We start from the raw sequence: 22,385 nt of genomic DNA, 5'->3' as shown, positions 1-22,385 counted from the left end.
GAGTGTTGGGGGAAGCCTCTCTGAGGAGGTGAAGTTCAAGCTGACAATTGAAGTTGAGAAGGATCTAATCATGCAAAAAACCTGACAGGTTTTTTTTTTTGACAGGAATCAGAAGATAGTCACCCTCTCCTCCTTTTCCCTCTGAATGTCAATATAGACTTGGATAAGCTATTCAAATTTTCATAGAGAATATTGAAAGCTATTTTATAAGATTTTTTTTTGCTCTCCTTTTAGCTTCTTAGGCAAGGCTAAAAGCAGTAAGAATAAATGGAAAGTTTCTGTCTTCTGGTCAATACATGTACATACGTAGTGAATATGCACAGAAGAGTTGGCTGCCACAATAAAGGTCTGGGCATTGTGGCCTATTATTTAGAGCTCTGGGGATGCGTGAGGTTTGTTAATGCAGTTATAAAGTTGAAGCCTCATATGCTCTATGTTATTATGGCGCTGTGCAGATGCAGTGAGGTGGAGGGGCCCTCTGCTGGCTGACTGTTGCTCACCGTTCTCTGCTTACCATAGTCAGTGTGGACAGAGAGGTTTTCTGGAGGACATCTCAAGTGGTTAGGCCCCGGGAGGTTCCCAGGCCCCTGTCGTATTACAGGCTCCTTACATCAAGCCTTAGGGGAATATTCGCAGGTAGGCTTGTACATCCCTAGCTCCTATGCTCTCTGCTTCTTTCTTCTCTGTGGCCTTCTGCTGACCGGTGCTCTTTGCTTGACTGGCTACTGGTGCTTTGGTGGACGGTAAGGAGGTAGGTGTGGGCTGAGCATATGGACTGAGTGATGCTTTTGTGTTTTCACATGCCGTCTTTGGCATCTAAGTACCCATCTATAGTTGCTTCACTTTACTGATAGGGGATGTTGACAGAAGCATAAAATGAGTATAAGTTGGATATGTGTGTGGTCGCATTTTGAATCTTTGTACAGGAGGAGCATGTTCTACTTGAAGTGACCGTCCTGCAGAAGGCTTGACCTAGATGAATTCACCATTTTGGCTTGGTTTGGGGTTTTTAATTTTTGTTATTGGGGTATTTTGTTTGTTTTGTTTTGTTTGTTGTTTGTTTTTCATTTTTATTTTGTCCCAACATTTTCCTTTATAGTCCACCATTAGATATTGATCAGTTGAAGCTCATTTTAAGACTCGTTGGAACCCCAGGGGCTGAGCTTTTGAAGAAAATCTCCTCAGAGTCTGTGAGTTGTTGCTTTGATTGTAATAATCTGCCCTGTTGGGAGCCTCTGCCACTTGCCTTCTGTCAGTCTGTACTTTGACCCGGGTATGTTTGTAAGCACATATGCCCTTTGTGTGCTGACTTCCGAGATGAAGGGTGTGTGTGTGTGTGTGTGTGTGTCTGTGTGTACATGCCTGCTCACATGCATGGGTGTGTTTTGTTTTCTCTCTGTCTGGGTATGTAATACTAGAGCATAGGAGCTTGTATTGGGCAGTAGTATGCCAGTAATGAGATCTGAGATTCTAATTCATTCCAAGAGATTAACGGAAAATTTGTTGTCTGCACTCTCCAGCCCTGACTTCATCTTTCTCAAAGTTTCACATATACTCAAGGGCTCCTTTCACTTTTTGGTTAGTGTTTATCCTCAGAGCATGAGCCTCACCATGTATTAGTCTAGCTTTATCACTAAAAGAATGAAATGTGCATTATCTGCACTCTCTTGCCCTTTTCCAGAAGTTACTTTCTTTTTATTATTTTAGAATAGACAACTCACACATCTTGTGTAAGGTGTTATCCCCCACAGGGGTCCCTCTCTACCCAGTCTCCAGACCATCAGAGGTAACAGCCCCACTCCTGACACCTCAGATACACAGGAGTAGGGTTGTAAATCCTTCTCCCACAGCCTGCCTTTGTAATTACAAGTTTGAGTAACCTGAGAAAAAGCTTTGGAGCTAATGCCTTCCTGCTTCTAAGCAGGCATTTAGAGAGAAGCCATGGGAATATGACTCTGGCTTACTTTGGCTCTCATTTCCTGCTGTTGGTCATTTTCTTGGGCCAGAGGCGTGAGAGAAATCATGAAAGCCCAGTCTTTCTCCCCTTTCCCTTCTGTCTGCTGCCAGGCAGTTGGATAAAAGGGAAAAAGAGCTGTGGAGCCAAGTTCCAGTTGTGCCTTTCTGGATTCTCCTCCCAGCGTTTCTGACTGAAGGGGTCCCTTTGCCCAATTGGAAAGACTGCTGGGTAGCCAGAGGCAGGCTTTTAATTTGTTTTCATTTGAGATGAGGAAGCAAAAGTACAGAAAGACTGTGACTTGCCCAAGTCACGCACTGAGTCACTTGACAGAGCTGAGCATACATCCCAGATGTTCTGATAATGTGTTCTAAACTTTAATCTCACGATTGCACACTGTTTTGAAAGTCGTTGTCAGAGTTATCAACCACAGTGTCAGCCTGAAGGAGTGTTTTCTTTTGCTTTATGAAATGCAGAAAGCTGGGTTGGAGTGAATCAAAGAAGATATGGGATGATGTTTAGAGAAGATGGTGCTTTTTTGTCTTACATGCATTTGCTTAGAAAGATTGGCTAATAGAGAGGACATGGGGCAAGGGGGAGTGGGGTTGGGGAGGAACTGTTTATTAATGAATAGTGCTCATGAGACTGAGATAGCAAATGCATTCCCTGTCTGAGGGTGGCCACTAGCAGCTCCTTCTCAGTCTCCTCGCCCACCCTCAGCCATCTGCCCTATAGGTATGTGCTGTTAGTCACAAGAATTTCTAAAAGAAAAAGTGTGGGTAAAATGATCGTGTTTGTCATTAATCCATCTTTTTTTTTTAAAGAAAGAAACAACACTAAGTGCCTGACCTAATAATGAAATGTCTTTATTTTATGTGATATAGGGCACATCAAACATTTCAACAGCTCTAGTATAGAGTTGGGCATAATAAAGTTGAGTATCAGAATACAGAGCTTAAGTAATATTGTATTGAGTATAGAAATAAGAAAATGTGTTTTTTTTCTCCTGCATAGTTACGGCTAGTGCATAAAAGTAATTTAAACACTGAAAAGGGTAGACAAGATGAATTTGATGTTAGTGATACTGCTCAAGTACTAGTTTATCTTAGAAGCACATGATTCGTGGAACACATGATGCATAAATAACAAAGCCAGGTGAATAAAATGGTTTAAAGCTTTTCAAAGTGAATTTAAAAAATTCATTAGTGGAGGAATGTAGTAAACAGAGAAAGCCAATGGCTATTTTCGTTACTCCTGAAAAGTAGTGAAGAAGTGATGCCATTATTTATTGATTGATGGAATTCAGTCAATAAATAATAGGACATTCTGAGTAAGAGAGTGCAGTAATAGATGGGCTGATTGAGAACAAGTTAGCACGTGCCATGAGAAGGGGGATAAATGGGTCACGATAGATGTAAGGAGAGAGAATTTTTTTTGTTGGTGACCCAATACCTATACTAATCAGTGAAAGGACAAAAAAAAAATCATATTAAGAAAGCAAAAGCCCTTTCACTGACTCACTCTCACATTTTTCTCTGGAAATATTTTCTTCCTAACTTCCTGACAAAAAGGGGATATAATAACCTATTTGACTAACGGAGACAAAAAAAAAAAACCGAAAATGTGCAGGCCAAGTTATTGTTCACAAGAAAGAAGAGAAAGGTGACAGGATTTTAACATTTAAAAGCCAGCTGGTATTCCTATTTCTGGTTTACTTATTGACCTCCTTTTGTTCTTTCTCTTGGCATGCAAAGTAGTTTGTTATGTAATTTATGTAGAGGTAAATCTAAACTTTATTGAGAATGTTAAAAGAACTTCATACCACCTTTTGAATTTGCTGGCTTCTGTCTTTGGGCCAGGGAGCATGAACGGCAGGGTGGAGCTCATGGCCCCAGCTCTTTCCTAATAGCCAGCCTTGAACATGTGTTTATAGTCATCTGAACACTAGGGAATCTGAGTTCAGAGAATGAGCTAAAGTGGAAAAATCATTGAGGGAAGCCACAAAGAAGTGAAATTACTTGATTCAGGTACTTATTGAAAATGATGCTACAACAGAAGGAGAGAATTAATAGGTAACAGCAAAGGGAATATGAAAAGGCTTTTATTGAACTGTGTTGAGGATTTTAAAAATCCCATCACTCTACTTTAATAAGCAACACATGATAAACTCACAATTCTTGTAGTGTTTGTGTTAAAATTGATGGGACAGCTAGATGAGAGAAGTTTAGAGTACAACCTACCTACGTGCGCATACATTTGGAAGGCCTCATAGTGCTGCTTTTGTCAGATACTTGCAGAGTGTTTTGCCAACTTCCTCCAGGATGTTTGTTAAGCAAAAGTCAGTCTGTTCACCTGTTAAAGAGACTTGTGGGAGAAATCATTGTGGCATGCTGTAATACTGTCAGCAGCTTGTGACTTCTGTTTTGTCTCTGTCATTAGCTTCTAACTTTCCCCCCATCTCCCTGTCACTTACCATTGTGTGTTTGTGGCATGTATTTTAAATGTATCACTAACTACTGTCTTTGAAACTTGGCACTGCTTATCAACCCACATACCACCTTGGTCTTACCTTAGGAGGGGTGGTATTTTGGAGAATCACCTGAACCTGTGCCACAAGAATTTAACCTCTACCTTAAATGGATATATTGGACATTTTATTATATCCAAAGTTGAGTCAGAATTTTCTGAATCCCCTCCATTTACCCCACAAGCAAACACGTTTTGGCCATCAGTACTTGAAAACAGTTCTCTGGCTGGCATCCTGGATCCAAGGGGCAGTCTCTTTCCAGGGAGCCTAAATATTTAATGTTAAAGATGATGCTAAAACCAAAAGAAAGTTTTTGTTCTCCGCATGGCCAGTCACTGGCCACATGCCTACTAACTCTCATGCCATTCACAGAAGCATGATTTCACATGCAGCCTTGGGCTCTGGCCTGGGGTGGGTGGGATGGGTGGAAGTAGGCTATTTGTTTGTTTGGGGGTGGCTTTTTGGCCTTTTTTAAAACTTGAGTTGAAAGTTATTTTTCGCATTGTATGCTTAACAATGCCCTTGACTAGGCATCTAAGATATTAACCAGCTTCAGCAGATTATGCGTCTGACGGGGACTCCCCCTGCTTATCTCATTAACAGGATGCCAAGCCATGAGGTGAGAACAAATAGACTGTGCAGGGATATCTAATTCAGAGGGCCGCATTCTCATTTTATTGCCACTGTATAACCAACACAGTTTTCAATGTCACTGAATGCTTGCATGTGCCTTGAGGGCTACTAAGGCAAAGACTGCCTGTGTGCTATTACAGAATGTTGACATTTGGGATAAAACGTCACCCAATCCTGTGAACTGAGAATATAATTTACAGGCTTGTACTTAGAAAATGATGTTACTTTTATATTTGAGTTTTATGAATTTAGTGCTCAAGAGGAAGTTCGTGTTTTCCTAGTATTCTATGCCTACAGTCAGGGTATGCTACCATCTAATGATTTTCAGCTGGAGGTGTATTAACTTAAGGCCATTAACATCCTTTCCTATTCATCCATTTTTTTAATGACCAAAAGAAGAGTCTTCATTTAAAAAGAAAAGACAAACAAACCTAAAAAATGTCTAATGCTAGCAAGTACTACATTTAAAAGAAGATACGCAAATAATATAAAATAAATTTGAACACTTAGATAGGGTTAGGTGCCTTTTTTACCAATGCTTAACTACTTAATCTAACTCTGGTTTTATCATCAGAGATGATTGGGGCACTTCTTTCTAAGGTGCCCTTAATCTTTTGGGGAATCAGGTTGGCAACACAGCTTTATTTATTATTATATACACAAAAGGTAGTCTTTTTATTTATCTTATAGGGAAGATTGTTCTCTGCATGAGACAGGTCTCTTAACTCTGTTTTCCCTTCATTCTTTTATCTACATGCTCAAGTAGGAAGGGATAACAGGCATGTCGATAATTCAATTCCTAGAGTTTTCTTTTCAAATCAGAAAGATTCTCAGCTGCTTTTCAAAGTGGGCCTCTCCTGCTTGCTCTGCATACAATGACTAAGAATGTGAAGTTATTAAGAGGTACAAACTACTATGTATGAAATAAGCTACAAGGATAGGTTATACAGCACAGGAAATATAGCCAATATTTTATAAATAACTCTAAATGGAATATAATCTATAAAAATTTGAATCACTGTTATATACCTGAAACTAATATAATATTGTATTATATGTATTAATATTATAGGTATAATTTATATATATATATATATATAAATTTTAAAAAGGTGAAGTTGCCCTAGCAGCTAGAACTTTTTCTAACCTTGTATGTGTGTGTATATACGTACATACATAACTATACATGCATATCTTTAAAGAAGTTTTACCTTAGCTACTCAGATGGACTGATAGTGGGATTTATTCTTTGAAACAGGGAAGGTCATAAACTTACTTTAATACCTAATATCTGAAACACACATTTATGAGTTACATTTGTGTTTATATGATTATTCTCAAGACCAGTGTTTGGTTTTGCCTTGATTAGAGCTGTCAGTCCTTGAAAGTATTTATTAGCACCTTAAGTTCCTTAGAATGAAGTCCAGAAATTGTCAAGCTTTCCTTTCTAAAGGCAACAGTGATAGCAGCTAATGTTTATTTGAGCTCTCCCTCTGAACCAAGTACCACACTAAGGAGGTACTGCTTTGTTATCGCTAGTCCTCACTCCAGCCCTGTGAGGTAGGCACTGTTACTAACCCTGTTTTATAGATGAAGAACTGAAGACTTAAAGAGAATAAGTAATTTACCCAAAGTGGTAAGGTCAAGATCCAAACTCAGGCCTGTCCCACCCCAAGGATCAAACTTATAAAACCTATATTGGTATATAAATTTTTGTGTGTCAAAATTTTAGTTGGAAGCTCTCATGAGTTTTATCTTGCTTGAGTATCACAATAACCATATGGTATAGGCAAGCCAAATACTAATATCTAATAGTAATACTAATATTTTACAGATGAGGTAATTGATATGCTAGTTAAGACTTGCCCAAGAAGATGTATCTTATAGGTGAGGGGAAGGATTTCTGCCTAGGCTGTGTAACTTATCCACTATTCTTTATTACTCTTATTAAATTGGTTTAGTATTTTTAAAATGTGTTTGAACCTCTTAGAATAATATATATAACGCTTACGTTTACTTTCTTGTCACCATGAATATTTTGTTAGCAAGGCTTAATACTGATATCCTTTTCATATACTAAGGGTACCTACTGAGATCAGCACCATCAAAAGACGGTTGATCCTAGACTTTCTTTGGGAATACCAATCCCTATGCCAACTGCAGCTTTTTTAGGAAGGCTGTCTCAGAAAGGTCTACTTCTTAGATATCTTTTTAAACTTCTGATGCTGTGACCAGAATGCTAATGAAAGGGAACTTAATTGGTTCGCATTTTTGTTCACTTGAAATTTAACTGTGAGTGATAGCAGGAGTAAATAAAGGTGCTGATCGTAAATCAGGAGGTTAGGATGGCAGTAAGAGAGAAGTATTTAAAGAATGTCAGTGACATTCATAAACATTGAAGCTAGCAGACCCTGTCAGTTAACACTCGTTCTTTGACACGACCCAGACTCTGAGAGCAGCAATAATACTGAACAAAGCCATTTTGAAAACCCTCTGTTTTACAGGCAAGAAACTACATTCAGTCTTTGACCCAGATGCCAAAGATGAACTTTGCAAATGTATTTATTGGTGCCAATCCCTTGGGTAAGTTGACCATATCCTCATCTAATGGGTTCAATATCAATATATTCAATATTGGTTATGACATAAGTTAGGGATTTGAAGAAAAGTTTTTCCTTTTGACTAAATATCGTACCATTAATTAAATCTTGGAAGGAGGTAAATAATGCCATTTATTATCCGTGTTTGTATTGTCAGGTGTTTTTTTTTTCAGTCTCATGACATGCTTATATATTTATATGATCACAGAATTTGATGGGGGAAATAGGCTGGGACAGTGAGGAAAGGAGAGGATGTAATGGGAGCACTAGGAGAACAGACTGAGGGATACAGGAAGAAAGAGGAACAGAGAAAAGCCTGTGAGTCATTCACCACTGCTGTTGGGGTTTTTTAAAAAAATAAATTTATTTATGTATTTATTTAATTTATTTTGGCTGCGTTGGCTCTTCGTTGTTGCACACGGACTTTCTCTAGTTGCAGCGAGCAGGGGCTGCTCTTCGTTGCAGAGTGCAGGCTTCTCATTGCGATGGCCTCTCTTGTTGTGGAGCATGAGCTCTAGGCCCGCGGGCTTCAGTAGTTGTGGCATGCAGCCTCAGTAGTTGTGGCGCGTGGGCTCAGTAGTTGTGGCGCACGGGCTTAGTTGCTCCGCGGCATGTGGGATCTTCCCGGACCAGGGCTCAAACCCGTGTCCCCTGCATTGGCAGGCGGATTCTTAACCACTGCACCACCAGGGAAGCCCACTGCTGTTGTTCTGCGGTGTGCCTCACTGAGGGAGAAAACAACCGAAGCACAGATGGTGGTTAGTAGACCCACCCAGGCGCTCCCTGCAGTGTGCCCTGCTCTACCTACAGGTCCCGTCATCCTCAGGTACTTTTCCCTCCCCCTCTTCTTGTTTTGCCCTTAGAGACTTAACCATTCTCTCTTTGCGAAGCTAATTTGCCACCCCAGACTTTAAGGAATGGCTCCATATTCCTTCCTGCCACCATCACTTCCAGGATCTTTGGCAAAGGGATGTAACAGTGGCAGCTGCAGGATGTGTACTGCCTTGGCTAAAAAAAAGAGTTGCTTTGTTCCTTAAAACCGGGGGCTGATGTATACTTTTTTTGGTCCCCCAAAGTGTTATTGCCTGAGGCTCTAATTCCCTGATGCTAGGAGAAGACAGGGGACAGTGCTATTTAATGACAGACACGGAAAAATCAGACCAGGACCTCCCTATGACAGGAGGGGAGCAATGCTGTGATAATAGTACAATCAACCTTCTTACTTTTCTGAAGATTGTATCTTAGTAGTATGTTTTTTTGTTGTTGTTGTTGTTTTTTAAATTTTATTTATTTATTTTTGGCTGTGTTGGGTCTTCGTTGCTGCGTGCTTGCTTTCTCTAGTTGCGGCGAGCAGGGGCTACTCTTTGTTGTGGTGTGTGGGCTTCTCATTGTGGTGGCTTCTCTTGTTGCAGGGCACGGGCTGTAGGCGTGCAGGCTTCAGTAGTTGCGGCGCACGGGCTCAGTAGTTGCAGCTCGCGGGCTCTAGAGCACAGGCTCAGTAGTTGTGGTGCATGGGCTTGGTTGCTCCCTGCGGCATGTGGGATCTTCCCAGGCCAGGGCTTGAACCCGTGTCCCCTGCATTGGCAGGCGGATTCTTCTTAACCACTGTGCCACCAGGGAAGTCCCTTAGTAGTATGTTTTTAAATCTCAGTTTTGGTCATCCCTCTGCTTAAGGGTCCCAGCAGCCGGGCTTCAGGTTTAGCTTTATCCTTCTGAGAGCTGACACCCGTACCAGCCTCTTTAGAAGTTGGAGTGAAGGCCAAGCGGCTTTACTTGTTTAAGTACTTCATCCACGGTGATTGTTTGAGGGCAGGTTAGTGTTACTGTGATAATTCTTACCATAGCAGAGTTGCTCGCACTCTGAAGTGTTAGGCAGCTATAGATGAGTCCATGTCGGCCTTGGAGATGGAGAGTATGTCAGGTCTCAGCTGGATCGCTCTCACATCTGAGAATAAATCCACAAACTCATCAGGGGTATACAGAACTCTGCCGGGGTTGGCTTGGGTTTGCATCTGCCCTGGTATGCTCTGGTTGGCTTTGTATGATTTGTTTATACTGTGTTATCTAGTTCAAGGGTCTGTGAGAAGCTCTCTCTGAGTCATAAGTACGGTAGGATGTTGGGAAATTATGTTGTATGCTGGTCGCTTCCCTGTCTGTCATTCTGTTATGAGTTCTTTCATCATATCAGCTCACGTTTTGACATGGCAATGCTTACTGTTTGACTTCCTGATGGCTGACTCAAAGAGATTTGTTAATTCATTTTTCCAAGGAAGGGGGAATATGTGTGTGTCCCAGCAGTTTATTTGGGTCACATCTACCCTGATAGGTGTCCCCCTTCTCTGGAATCATGACATTTAAGCATTCTAAAGAACTGGATACCACTTAGTATTGCAGGCTGCTAGTGAGTTGAAGGAGGCTTTGAGTCATCTACTGCTCAGCACGGCAGTTCTCAGAATTTAAACAGACCTATCAGTCCACTGCCCAGTGATGTCATATAAAGAGTCTCTTCTTGCAGGCAGAACATGGTGTTACTGACCAGGAACTTGTGCCCAGCATATTAACCGAGAAGGAATATACTAACACTGTAAATATTGACAGCTCTATTTTGTCCATTACTGACTTCATGTTTCACCATTATCCTCAAAACATGAAGTAAAACTTAAATTGCCCTTTGATGGAGTGTGTGTATTTGTATCTGTCAAGATCTTAGAGGAATCTTTTTCTTAACCTTGATCTTATTTTTTATCAAGGTATTGGTTATAAGGACATGGTTCTTTTTACCCTGGGGTGGCAAAGACTCATCATATGACCCAAACAACACCTAATAAGGTTATTTTTTCTAAGTAGAGAAGAAGAACGTATATCTAGGCAATTTTCCCAATGCTTTAAAGTGTAAACTTGTGAACTTGACACATAAATGTTCACTTTGTCCCTGTATTCCTCTGAAACCCACATTTCTCCTTTGGATTACTCTGGAATTGAGGCTGCGGGACAGGCGTCTTTCACATCCTCCAGTGTGTGCAGCATGGATCTCTTCGGGAAACAGTCCTCCCCTTCACTACCCATCCCTGCCCCCTTCCACATTTAAGGAGACATCGATAATTTGCAAAGCCTCAAATGCCTTTGTTACACCAAAGTGATAACTGTCGAAATGTCACTATTTGTCCTCCCAAGTGCCACCGTTCTGAAACTCAAAACATCCTCATTTGTAAGAGTTAGAAAAAAAAAACAAAACCCACTGTTTTGTGACCCCCTAATGAAATAGTTGCTGAGAAGGAAAAATCAATGGATGCTGAAAGCTGTAAGTGAAAGAAACTGTGTCCCACAGGGTACTTTCTTGGGGCAAAAAAGAAACATCTTAACCCAGTGATCAAATTTAGCATCATTATTAATGGGACAAATGGCTTTCATGTACCATTAAGTACATAGCATCACCTATGAAATATTCTTTCCAAAAATATTTATAACCCAGTTCTTACCAAATTTTCAGATCTAACAGGGTTCAGGAAATACAAGGAATAGAGGAAAACAAGGGTGTAAGTACACGAGAGCACAAGACAACTGGGGGTGGGTATTTTCAGGTCAAGTTAGGAAAAAATAGGGGTTAGAAGTGGGGGGATTATTTCGAGACTAAGGAAACTCAATCTAATGCATTGCATGGCCCTTAACTGGATCCTGGTTTGAACAAACTAGGTATAAAAAACAACTTTAGGGTAATTGAAATTTTAACATGTACTGGATTTTAGATGATATTTGGGAATTATATATTTGTCATATGTAATAACAGTTTTATGATTGTGTAGGAAGCTAATCTGTATGCTGAAATATTTAGAGGTAAAGTTTCACGTCTGTAATTTTATTTTAAAATGGTTTGGCAAAAAATATATGTATATATAGGTAAAGAAATACAGAAGGTTAATTGTTGGTGGTGGGCATATGACTGACTATTCACTGTCCTATTATTTTGTATACTGAAATTGCTCATAATGATTTTATCCAAATACCACGTCTCATCCACACACCCATAAAAAATCCTCAATTTGTTCATTAGACCCATTAGATGAATATTCACTTGCCTTATGTTAGTAAATAAACAGAAGGGACAAAACAGTAAGGAACCGGCCCTACTTACCTCTTGTAGATTACTTTAGTTATGGGCTTTCATTCTGACATTTTGACCATAGCGGTAGCAGTTTGACACTGACATTCCACAAAAGCTTGTTCAAACACAATCTGTTACTTTTTAAAATTCTTCTTTACTAATATATTCTTCTCTAGTTTTTTGGCGGGTTTGTTTGTTTGTTTGTTTGTTTGTTTATGGCTGCACTGGGTCTTCATTGCCGCGCGCAGGCTTTCTCTAGTTGCAGCGCGCGGGCTTCTCATTGCAGTGGCTTCTCTTGTTGCGGAGAACGGGTTCTAGGCGCACGGGCTTCAGTAGTGTGGCTCGGGGGCTCTAGAGCTCAGGCTCAGTAGTTTTGGTGCACGGGCTTCGTTGCTCCGTGGCATGTGGGATCTTCCTGGACCAGGGCTCGAACCCATGTCCCCTGCAGTGGCAGGTGGATTCTTAACCACTGCACCACCAGGGAAGTCCCAGTAATATATTCTTTTTTTTTTTTTTTCTTTTTGCGGTATGCGGGCCTCTCACTGTTGTGGCCTCTCCCGTTGCGGAGCACAGGCTCCGGATGCGCAGGCCCAGCGGCCATGGCTCACGGGCCCAGCCGCTCCGCGGCATATGGGATCCTCCCAGACCGGGGCACGAACCCGTATCCCCTGCATCGGCAGGCGGACTCTTAACCACTGCGCCACCAGGGAGGCCCAATATATTCTTAAAAAATACAAAATCCACCCACCCATCCATACACGCATGCAAGCATGCACACACATGTATATGTTTAAAGGAGGAAAGGAGTAATATATCCTAGATCAGATACTTTGGAGAATTCTTTGTTTGGGTATGAAGGGTCAAAACAGTGTGTTTGCTTAATAAGGCATAAATTTTTGGTAACGTGTTAAAAACTCTTCTTTTTTCCCTTCCAATCTGTGGTACTGATAGCTGTCGACTTGCTGGAGAAGATGCTTGTATTGGACTCAGATAAGAGAATTACAGCAGCCCAAGCCCTTGCACATGCCTACTTTGCCCAGTACCATGATCCTGACGATGAACCAGTGGCTGATCCTTACGATCAGTCTTTCGAAAGCAGGGACCTCCTTATAGATGAATGGAAAAGTAAGTCATAGCAGGATGAACATCTAGCTTGAGAACTTAGATTTAAAAATCTTTCCTAGGTGAACCACTATCCAAAAGCTGTGTTGGGGGGTGGTGGAATTTTTTCTGGTTATATCCAACTCGTTAAAACTTGTAATGAGGGTCTCTAATGCAGAATGAGTATGTTCCTCTGATGGAAACTGTCTGTTGTAGATGTCGACACTCTGGACCTTTGAGATGCTTCTGTCTGGTCTGATTTTGTGCACAGCCCCTCACGTCTGCATAGAGCTTTGAGGTTCTCAGAATTTCTGCATTTATACCATCTCTCTGAGCTAAGTAGGGAATAGGGAATTTTTACAATTGATAGAATTGGGGCGAAGAGAGTTTATATCATATCTCTTACCTTAGACATAGTTAAGGATGCAGCCAGAAATGGAACCCAGGTCTCCCATGCCCAATCTCATATTCTCTCCATAAAACACAAATTCAGAACTCGAGTTAAATCCCAAAAGCCAGGATTATCTGTTGCTGTAGCGTGTGGGATTGCTTTGCTACTCTTGAGCATCTTCTCCAGAGCTTTAAAGAGGAGGCACTAGATGGTGAAAGAAACAAGAAAAATGGTTCTTTTATATGTATCCTTGAACTTCTGTGTAATCACATGTTCCATTAGGATATTACACACAAGCAATGAGGCAATTATTTGAAGTAGCCCATCGAACCAGCGGCCTGAACAGGGAGGAAGGACCTTGAGCTTAGAAGTTAGGGTGCTTGCCAGCAAAGTGAATAGTCTAAACTCTCACACCGTACTCTTCCTTCCCAATTTCTAGGCCTGACCTACGATGAAGTCATCAGCTTTGTGCCACCACCCCTTGACCAAGAAGAGATGGAGTCTTGAGTATCTGGTTTCTGTTCCGTTGATCCCACTTCACTGTGAGGGGAAGGCCTTTTCATGGGAACTCTCCAAATATCATTCAAGTGCCTCTTGTTGCAAAGATTTCCTCCATGGTGGAAGGGGTGTGTGTGTGTGTTATGTGTGTCTGACTTCGTGGAGGGTAAGAGATTATGAGCAAACTATCACAGTGACTTTACGTGGAGTGACAGATGCTCTGTGGCAGCCTCTGCTTTGCTCTTGCTCGTGAGAGTCAGCTCGGCGGGCCAGAGCTGCCGTCTTGTAGGGTTTGTTAAATGCAAAGTGAAAGATATTAAATATCCCAGACCCCAGTCATGCTTTTGCCATTTTGGCCTCTCCTGTGGCCCCACCTTGACGGTGGAGGTTAGACTTGACCACATCCCACAGTGGCATAGAGAGAAGGCTCACACCTTCTGGTTGCTTCACACCTGGAGCTGTCCCTCAGCGATGCATCAGCCAAAAAGGACCAACTGGCTTCTGTGCACTAGTCTGTGATTAACTTGCTCAGTGTGATTCTCAGAACTCAACAGCTGTACCTGAAACTATAAATATGTCTGTGCCTTAAAAGGAGAGAAGAAAGTGTAGTTGGTTAGGAGAGTGCAGCGGATGAAGTTCTGAGCCAGGCAAGTAGTCAGGTTGTTGGACGGCCACTTGTGAACCCGAAGTGGCCAGGGAGCCTTCGGAGGCACCATGTGTGAGCGTGCGTATATGTGCTTCTCTCTTTTCCTCCCTCACGCCCACACCCCCACCCAGGTGTTGTTGCCATTTCTCTGCATACCCACCGCCTTCAGTGCAGAGGTTTCTTAAGTACTGGCCCCAGTAGTCAGAAGCTGGTTCTTGCTCTCAGTGCTCTTTATTCCTAGCAGAGTGGTGATGTGTTTTGCACGTCTTGCTATTTGAGCATGCACGGTTGCTTGTCCTGTTCTCTTCGGGAGGCCCTGGTGCCCGGCAAGTTTGCCAGTGAAGACCTTGTGGGTAGTTCAGAATCCACGTCACCTCAGCTGATGCTATGGGCAAGTGATGTCATCCTCTCTTCAGCCCCCAGTGCTATTTGGTGTTGAACACAAGTGATACTCCAGGTGTTTTTGATGTGAAAACTATGAAGAAATGGAACAGATGGATGTATAGCATTTCCATTCTTGCCATCTGGTTTTCAACAGACTATTTTGGGGGAGCCGTCAACCAGGAAAGATCAGGGCTTGTCCCAGGAATATCTCAGACTTTGGAGAACAAGTCATTCTCTTCACTCCCAATAACCAATGCTAAGAAATGCTGAAAATCAAAGTGAAAAATAAAAGCTCATGAGGCCAGAAACTCCTTTTGCTATCTTTGTCTAAATATGTCTTTTTTTTTTTTTTAAAGCAATGAGGTGTCTTTTCCACCCTTCTTTGGAAAAGGGTCTTCTTGGCAGCTTAACATTGACTTCTTGGTCTTGGTTTGTGGAGAAATAAATTTTGTTTCAGAATTTTCTATATTGCAGGAATCCATTGAGAATATGATTCCTTTTGATGGGGAGAAAGGGCAAATTATTTTAATATTTTGTATTTTCAACTTTATAAAGATGAACTATCCTCAGGGGTGGAGAAGAGTTGTTTTCATAATTTTCTGAATTTCAGGCATCTTGTGCTACATAAGGGCCCATATATTTAAACCTTTTGTGAAAGAAGAAAGTGTAGAGCCACTTCCAGTGTTGGCTGTGTGACAGAATCTTGTACTGGGGCCAAGGTGTTTCCATTTCTCTGTCACAGTGCAGTGATACCTGCACTCCAGAGGGACAGGGTAGGACCCCCAAGTGGACTGGAGCGAGAAGGAAGGAGGCAGCTGATGGTGATCACACCTCACCCGGGAGTCACCTGGGATTCGCCCCCTCTTTAAAGGAAAATGAACGCAGAGGCCTCATCTCCTTTATATGCAGTTCAAATCCTCGTGATCCACAGCAGGATGAATTTTATCAGCCATGTTTTGTTGTAAATGCTAGTGTGATTTCCTACAGAAATTCTGCTCTGAATATTTTTTTCATAGAGGTCTTTGCACATGAGACCATATACGTGTTAAGAGGCTGAATGCGCCAGGAGCCTGGACTCAGCTGGAGCCTGTGGAAGAGCTCCTTGGTTTCTGAGCATAATGCTCCCATCTCCTGATTTCTCTGAACAGAAAACGAAAGAGAGAATGAGGGAAAATTCTATTTTATTTGTACTCATGAACTTGGCTGTATTCATTTATGCCATATAGGATGTCATACAATACCACTGGTTAAAATAAAGCCTATTTTTCAAATGTAGTGAGTTTCTCAAATTTATTATATTTTTCTCTTGTTTTTATTTAATACACAATATAGCATTATATCAATTGTCTTGAAACTGTGGCCTGGCATATGTTTCTGACAGATCTTAATATTACTCCTAAAATGTAGAAAACATTTATAGAGCTCCTTGCTTGTACATTTTATGGTTAAGCAGGTCAGACTCTTTGATGTGGATGGCCAAAGCAAAGAGCAAATAAACAAGGTATAACACTACAGGCTACACTTGGGTGTCAGAGTGGCCTAGGACAGGGGTCAGCATACTATGGCCCAGGGACCAAATCCAGTCTACCACCTGTTTGTGTAGCCCACTAAAAGTGGGTTTTACCTTTTTAAATGCTTGAAGTCAAAAGAAGAATATTTTTGTAGCATGTGAAAAATAATGTAAAACTCAAATTTCAGTGCCCATAAATAAATGTTGAATCAGAACACAACCACACGTTATGTATTGTCTGTGACTGCTTTTGTGCTACAACAGAGTTGAATAGTTACAACAGAGACCATATGGCCTACAAAGTCTAAACTATTTACTCTCTGACCCTTTGCAGAAAAAGTTTGCCAACCCCTGGCCTAGGACTTCAGATTCCTCATCTGAAACATAAAGTTTGTTTAAATATGCTTGACTTCTTTTCAGCTTTGACATTCCAAGACTATCTGTAGAAAGTTATGCTTTTATTTTATAATTGTAGGGAGAAGGTTATATGTGTTCATTGTTTATAGACTTTTGAGCAAATGTATTTGATGACTCATCATATGGCCCTTGACAACAATATTCTTCAAAACTACTGGATTGCATCACAAGATTAAAGAGTCACGAGGTCTCACAGCTGTTCTCAGGGCCTGTGTTGGTGTGCTTCCTTCCTCAGTGGCCCTGGAATGCCAACTGACAGGGGTCCCAGGGTGGGTTGTGAGGCCCAGCCTGTGAGGATGTTGAGAGTGTGCAGCTGGGGGTTTTGTCCTGTGCTGTCTGGTCCCTGGCTGGCAGCTGGGAACGATGGCAGGGATAGAAGGCAAACCAAGCACAGGCTCTTGTCTTCATTCTGTCCTCAGTGACTTCTTAAGGGGGTAAGAGAAAAGAGACCCAGTTGTGACATGTGATACATCAGCCCCTGTAAGGATCAGACAATGGTAGGAAATATTTTGCCTTCCCATACCAGAATCAGCACTGTGACACAACCTTCCTCCCAGGCTCCTGAGAGCAAAGGGCCTGTTTAGCTCAGGGAAAGGGTTGACACCAGAAAAAGCTCACCTAAAAGTGAATCCACTTAAAACGGGGACCAGAATTTCATTGTATATGGTGGGGATTCGGGGAGAGAGGAAGTCTAATGGGGACTTCCATCATGAAAACCGAATGAAATTATAAAAGCTTGTAATTTTAAAAATATTCTTATAACAAAGAATCAAGTGTTTGTTTTTCAAGTGAAACTATGTTTAGTATCCTACAATATTCTTCCCATCTGATTTTTACAGCATAATCATAGAGGGAATTTTTTCAAAAATATTTGAGATCTGGGACTTCCCTGGCGGTCCAGTGGTTAAAAGTCTGAGCTCCCACTGTAGGGGGCACAGGTTCAATCACTGGTCAGGGAACTAAGATTCCACATGCCACTCCGTGGCAAAAAAAAAAAAAAAAAAAAATTGAGATCTTCCTGTTTTCCCATGAACCTCAATCTCTTGATATTCACATTGTCCTTTTTTTATAAGTGATCACCTTGGTGATCACCTTATCACCTCTCCCTTTATTGTCATCCTCTGAGTCTGCCAGATCCACATTTTTCAGTGGCTTTGCTTGAGATTTGAGTTTTCCAGCATTATTTGTCAAGTTCATCAAATCCACTCTTTTGCTAGATTTGCAATTATTGCAATTAATCTGCATTATATTTGTGTCATTTGTCATATTGCTTACAATATAATCAATTAGAGACTAAGAAGACTAGAATGGGTAGGATAGGCACTTGGTGCCTTATCTCGTGCAGCACACGCTGGGCCTCGCCCAGGTCCCAGCCCCCCTCCACTGCTTCCTTATCATCTGGTATAGAAACACACCTCCACCCTCCGGAGAGAAGCGGCCAACGAAGGGCTACAGCAGCTACCTTCTTCCCTCCCTCAGCCTCTCTTCAGCGCCTCTCTCCATAGCTTCACGTCACTTCCTCTCCTTCTCTGTGGCACTGCTCTAAATGCACACTGCTTTCTCTGTCTCCTGGTCTTTGTGCGCGATATTCCCTCTGCCTAGGACCCCCTGCCTTCTCCTGCCTCACTCCTCTGGGCCAACTTTTCCTATCACTCCCTCTAAGTCTTCCCTGAGCATCCCCAAGCTTGGATTAGGTGTGGCTTCTGTGTGCTTTTTTTTTTTTTGGTACTCATCTGCATTGATCAGTGGTGGCACTTGTCACATTGCTTTGTCATTGCCTGGTGTCTGTATCACTTGCTCAAGAGAAAAAACATGAAGCTTAAGGACACAGACTCTGGAACCAGTCTGCCTGAGTTCAAATCCCAGCCTCTCCATCTCCTATTGGTATAATCTTGGGCAAATTATTTTTCTCTCTGAACTTACCTCACAGATTCACAATCCTCATTGTGAGGATGAAATGAGTCAAGATACGTAAAGCCCTTGGCATACAGTAAGTGCTCAATAAAAGTTAGCTCAGGGCTGTATGTCCTTGAGGGCACAAACTCTCTTGTGCAGTACAGTGTCCCCATCACCTAGCATGGTACCTGACACACAGTAGGCATCTCATCTTTATTGACTGAGTCAGTGAATAACTATCATCTTTTAATCACTTGCAAATCATCTTGTCCTGTTTCCTGTTTTTCCTGTTTCACAGTCTGCAGTAGCAAAGACCATCCAAAGAAAGAAACCAAATATGTAAAGATTATCTGCCCTAAGAAACCTTGCTGTGTGCAAGTTCCCAGTTTAAGAAGAGACAACTGTTAGGATTGGTTTCTGATTCTCTTGGCTCCATCTTGCCTTGTAATTCAAGTTGGATGCACAGCGATTTAATGAATTGGAACAAGAATCAAAAGATTATTGAAGATGGCTAAGGGCCATGATCTAGATAATTTGTTTCCCCATCCATCTGCCACTTTAAAGTGAAAATATCAGGGAAAAAGAAGGGGAATTGGAAGTCATTAGGGTACCTTGCACCCTCATTCAGCCATTCCACAAAGAGCTATTGGGTAACTTTGATGTGTCAGGCACTGAGAACATGGGGAAAAAAAGGTTAGATTCCTGCCCTCCTGGAGCTGACGTTCCAATGGGGAAAGACTCGTAAACAATGACTGTACCATTTCCCTGGCACCATAGAACAAAACCTCTGGGCGTCTTTTGCTGGTGGCCATTTCTGGGCCAGATGCACCTTTGATTTCACCTCCATGGCACTCAGCAGACAGGGAGTGGGATTTTCTTGTGGGAGTCCTGGGTGTTACCGTGACCTGATCAGCTGGCTCCACTTGCAGGGCAGCCAACGCAGCCGTCTGTTGCCGGTCGTGAGGTGATGTCATTGTCTGTGCCAGTGCACGAAGGCCCGTTTCAGCCCCACCATTGCTCAGGCGTGACCCAACTTGAACCCACAGCTCTGCCTGGTGACAGAGGCATTGCCTATCTGATAATAGCTGCTGACAAAGTGCTTGTGGTAGGGAGTATCCCCATCTGGAAGCTGTTCTCTCCCCCGACAAGTCCCACCCCGCTCCACACCCCACCCAGCCTCTCCCCAGCCTCCATGGGAGCCAGGTAGCCACTCCACGTGTTTCTGTAACTTGCACCAAGCTGACTAGTGTCAAAGCACCTACCACTGTACTTTTTCTAACTACATATTATTCTTTCACAACACATGTAAAACATGTTTATTGCTGAAAATTTTTGAATGTAGCTAGGTAACATCTATTACCCCACTACCCGGAAATAAGAGCTGTTGGCAGGTTGGTGTAACTCCTAAAAAATTTCCTAAATCTGTAAAAATATATAACTTTTATAAACACAGATGCATATAATTCAGTCATCTGCATCAATAAATGGTGTTGAGACAACTGGACACCTCCTTTCCTCCCTTTAGCTACAATCACTTGCAGGCAGATCAAAGATTTAAATGGAGAAAGGCGTTTGAAGCATGTCACAAAGCCCAGAAGCCACAAGCGAAAGGCTAGTGATTTTGACTACACAAAAATTGTAAAACTTTCATACACTGGAAGCAGTCTGGCAGGATTTAGTAAAAGTGGAAGCTACACATCCCTATGACCCTGTGTTCTACTTCTAGGTAATTATTCTAGAAAAACTTTCCCATATGGGCTCAAGGAAATGAGTATGGGGACTTTTCACTAAGCATCATCTGTAATAGCAGAGAAGAAAAAAAAAAAAAAGCCTGGAACAAACTTCAAAGTCCATCAATAGGAGAATAGGAAAGGGAATTCCCTAGTGGTCCAGTGGTTTGGACTCTTGTACTTCCACTGCAGGGGGCATGGGTTCGATTCCTGGTTGGGGAACCAAGATCCTGCAAGCCCCATGGCCCGGCCAAAAAACAGAATAGAAAAATAAATTGTAGTGCATTCGTGTGATGAAAGAGTACACAGCAGTGAGAACAACTGAACTAGCATGACTTTGCCTCTGCTCTCCACCCCAGATTTCGTCTGTGTCCCAGGGACAACTGGCAATGTCTGGAGACATTTCTGTTTGTCACAGCTGGGGAGTGGAGGGTGAGCTACTGGCATCTAGTGGGAAGAGGCCAGGGACGCTGCTCTGATGCACAGGGCAGCCCCTCACCCCCGCCACACAAAGAATTATGGGGCCCCAAATGTAAATGTCACTGGTGCCAAGGCTGAGAAGTCTAAGCTAGATTAAATCAACATGGGTGGATCGCGCCAACAATCTTGAGTGAAAAAGGAAATTGCAGAATTATCTAGCTTGATATTTTTATAGATACATGCATATATAGCACAAGTAAAAAGCACATATGGGAATAATTTGCACCAGCTTTCCAAATCTGGAACAATCCATCCAGGCATTTTTTTTTCTTTATTCTTTTCTCACGATGCTGGAAACGTCTCTTTATTGATATAGAAGATAAACAATACAGTGATAGTGTGTGCCCCCTTGCCTGCTTTATGTAGACTAAATCCACCCATAATGGAATCATCAGGAAAAATGAGGTGCACGTTTTCACCCTTTTGATAGCACATGGCCAACCAGTTCTAACAGCTGGTACCACTTTACGCTCCCACCTGCAGGTGACAGTGTGTTGTCACTTCCTTGTTTGCTCTGCCTCCCTCACGAGGGTATGAGCTTCCTGAGGACGGGATCCATGACATCCATCCGTGTCTCCTCCGTGTCTTGATAGGTGCCCATTGGTGGAATGGATTAAGGCTTTACGACACATTGCTGAGTATGTACAGAGAACAGAGAAAACTAAGACACTCATGCCCTCAAGAAACTTACAGTTTCGTTTTGTTTGAAAGTTAACTGACAGTTCAAGTCTAGGCCTGCTGAGCCATGATTCTACAGGAGTCAGAGAAGGGAGAGCGCCCGCGGGCAGGAGCAGCCTGGCAAAGCCAGCCCCAGGAGGTGCTACTGAGCCAGGTCTTGAGGCACGAGGGTCTGCCCCATCTTGGGCAAAGCAGAGAAATGGCATTCCAGGCAGGCAACAGCTCAAGCCAAGGTGTGGTGACAGAGGTGAGTAAGGCATGTTTGTGAGATACTTAGAATAGAGGTCGTTTGTGCACAGATGCCGTGGAGGATCTGATTAGCAAGGCAAGGCCCAGATGGGGGCAATCCTTGTCCAACAGTCTAAGAAGTTTAAACTTTATCCCGAAGGCAATTGGGAGCTAACAGGGTGGGGAGTGACGAGGAGGCAATGCTGCTCTAACCAGGAAAATTAGTCACAGCTGGTTCGCCTGTCACACCTGCTCAGCCTGGCGCTCAAGCCGCCCAACTGGTGCACCCTCTCCAGGTGACCAGAGCTGGAGCCCCAGCCCCCTGCCTGTTAGGAAGGGCGGCCTCAGGGAAGTGTGAGGGAGGGGAGGCCTGACAGGGCCTGTGAGGCAGGGCCAGGGGTCCAGCTGGTGGTTTGTACCTGAGGAGTCCCTTACTCATCCCTGTTGCCAGACCTTTGCTTGGGCTGACACAGGTGCGCTGGAGCTGCTCGTGGTAGTTCTTGGGGGCTGATTTTATGTACCTCTTCTCAGTTCTGTGTTCACTGATGTCAGGTTGCTAGCGTGAACGTGGCCATGGTGGGGGTATTTATACCACAGAGATCGACAAACA

General features: G+C 42.6%; 1 protein-coding gene across 4 annotated transcripts in view; it reads left to right on the top strand.

Annotated features, from left to right (window-relative positions):
- The window catches only part of MAPK14 (mitogen-activated protein kinase 14), a 71,676-nt gene extending 55,565 nt beyond the window's left edge, over positions 1-16,111 (top strand). The window contains exons 9-13 of one of the 4 annotated variants that reach the window (XR_009533636.1): positions 1,111-1,190; positions 7,619-7,697; positions 12,768-12,941; positions 13,134-13,215; positions 13,748-13,833. Coding sequence is in view for 3 of the 4 variants with exons in the window: in XM_060111268.1 (XP_059967251.1) it covers positions 5,021-5,100; positions 7,619-7,697; positions 12,768-12,941; positions 13,748-13,815 (401 nt within the window). In the remaining variant the exon portion in view is untranslated. Of the gene's footprint in view, positions 1-1,110; positions 1,191-5,020; positions 5,101-7,618; positions 7,698-12,767; positions 12,942-13,133; positions 13,216-13,747 lie in introns of those variants that run through there. The other 3 variants (XM_060111268.1, XM_060111267.1, XM_060111269.1) reach the window with 3 other exon arrangements.
- Positions 16,112-22,385: the final 6,274 nt, after the last annotated feature.

The sequence above is a fragment of the Mesoplodon densirostris genome, chromosome 10 (genome assembly GCF_025265405.1).
Source record: "Mesoplodon densirostris isolate mMesDen1 chromosome 10, mMesDen1 primary haplotype, whole genome shotgun sequence".
Classification (NCBI taxonomy): domain Eukaryota; kingdom Metazoa; phylum Chordata; class Mammalia; order Artiodactyla; family Ziphiidae; genus Mesoplodon; species Mesoplodon densirostris.
Note: the sequence above shows the minus strand (reverse complement) of the source record. Positions and strands in the feature narration are given on the sequence as shown.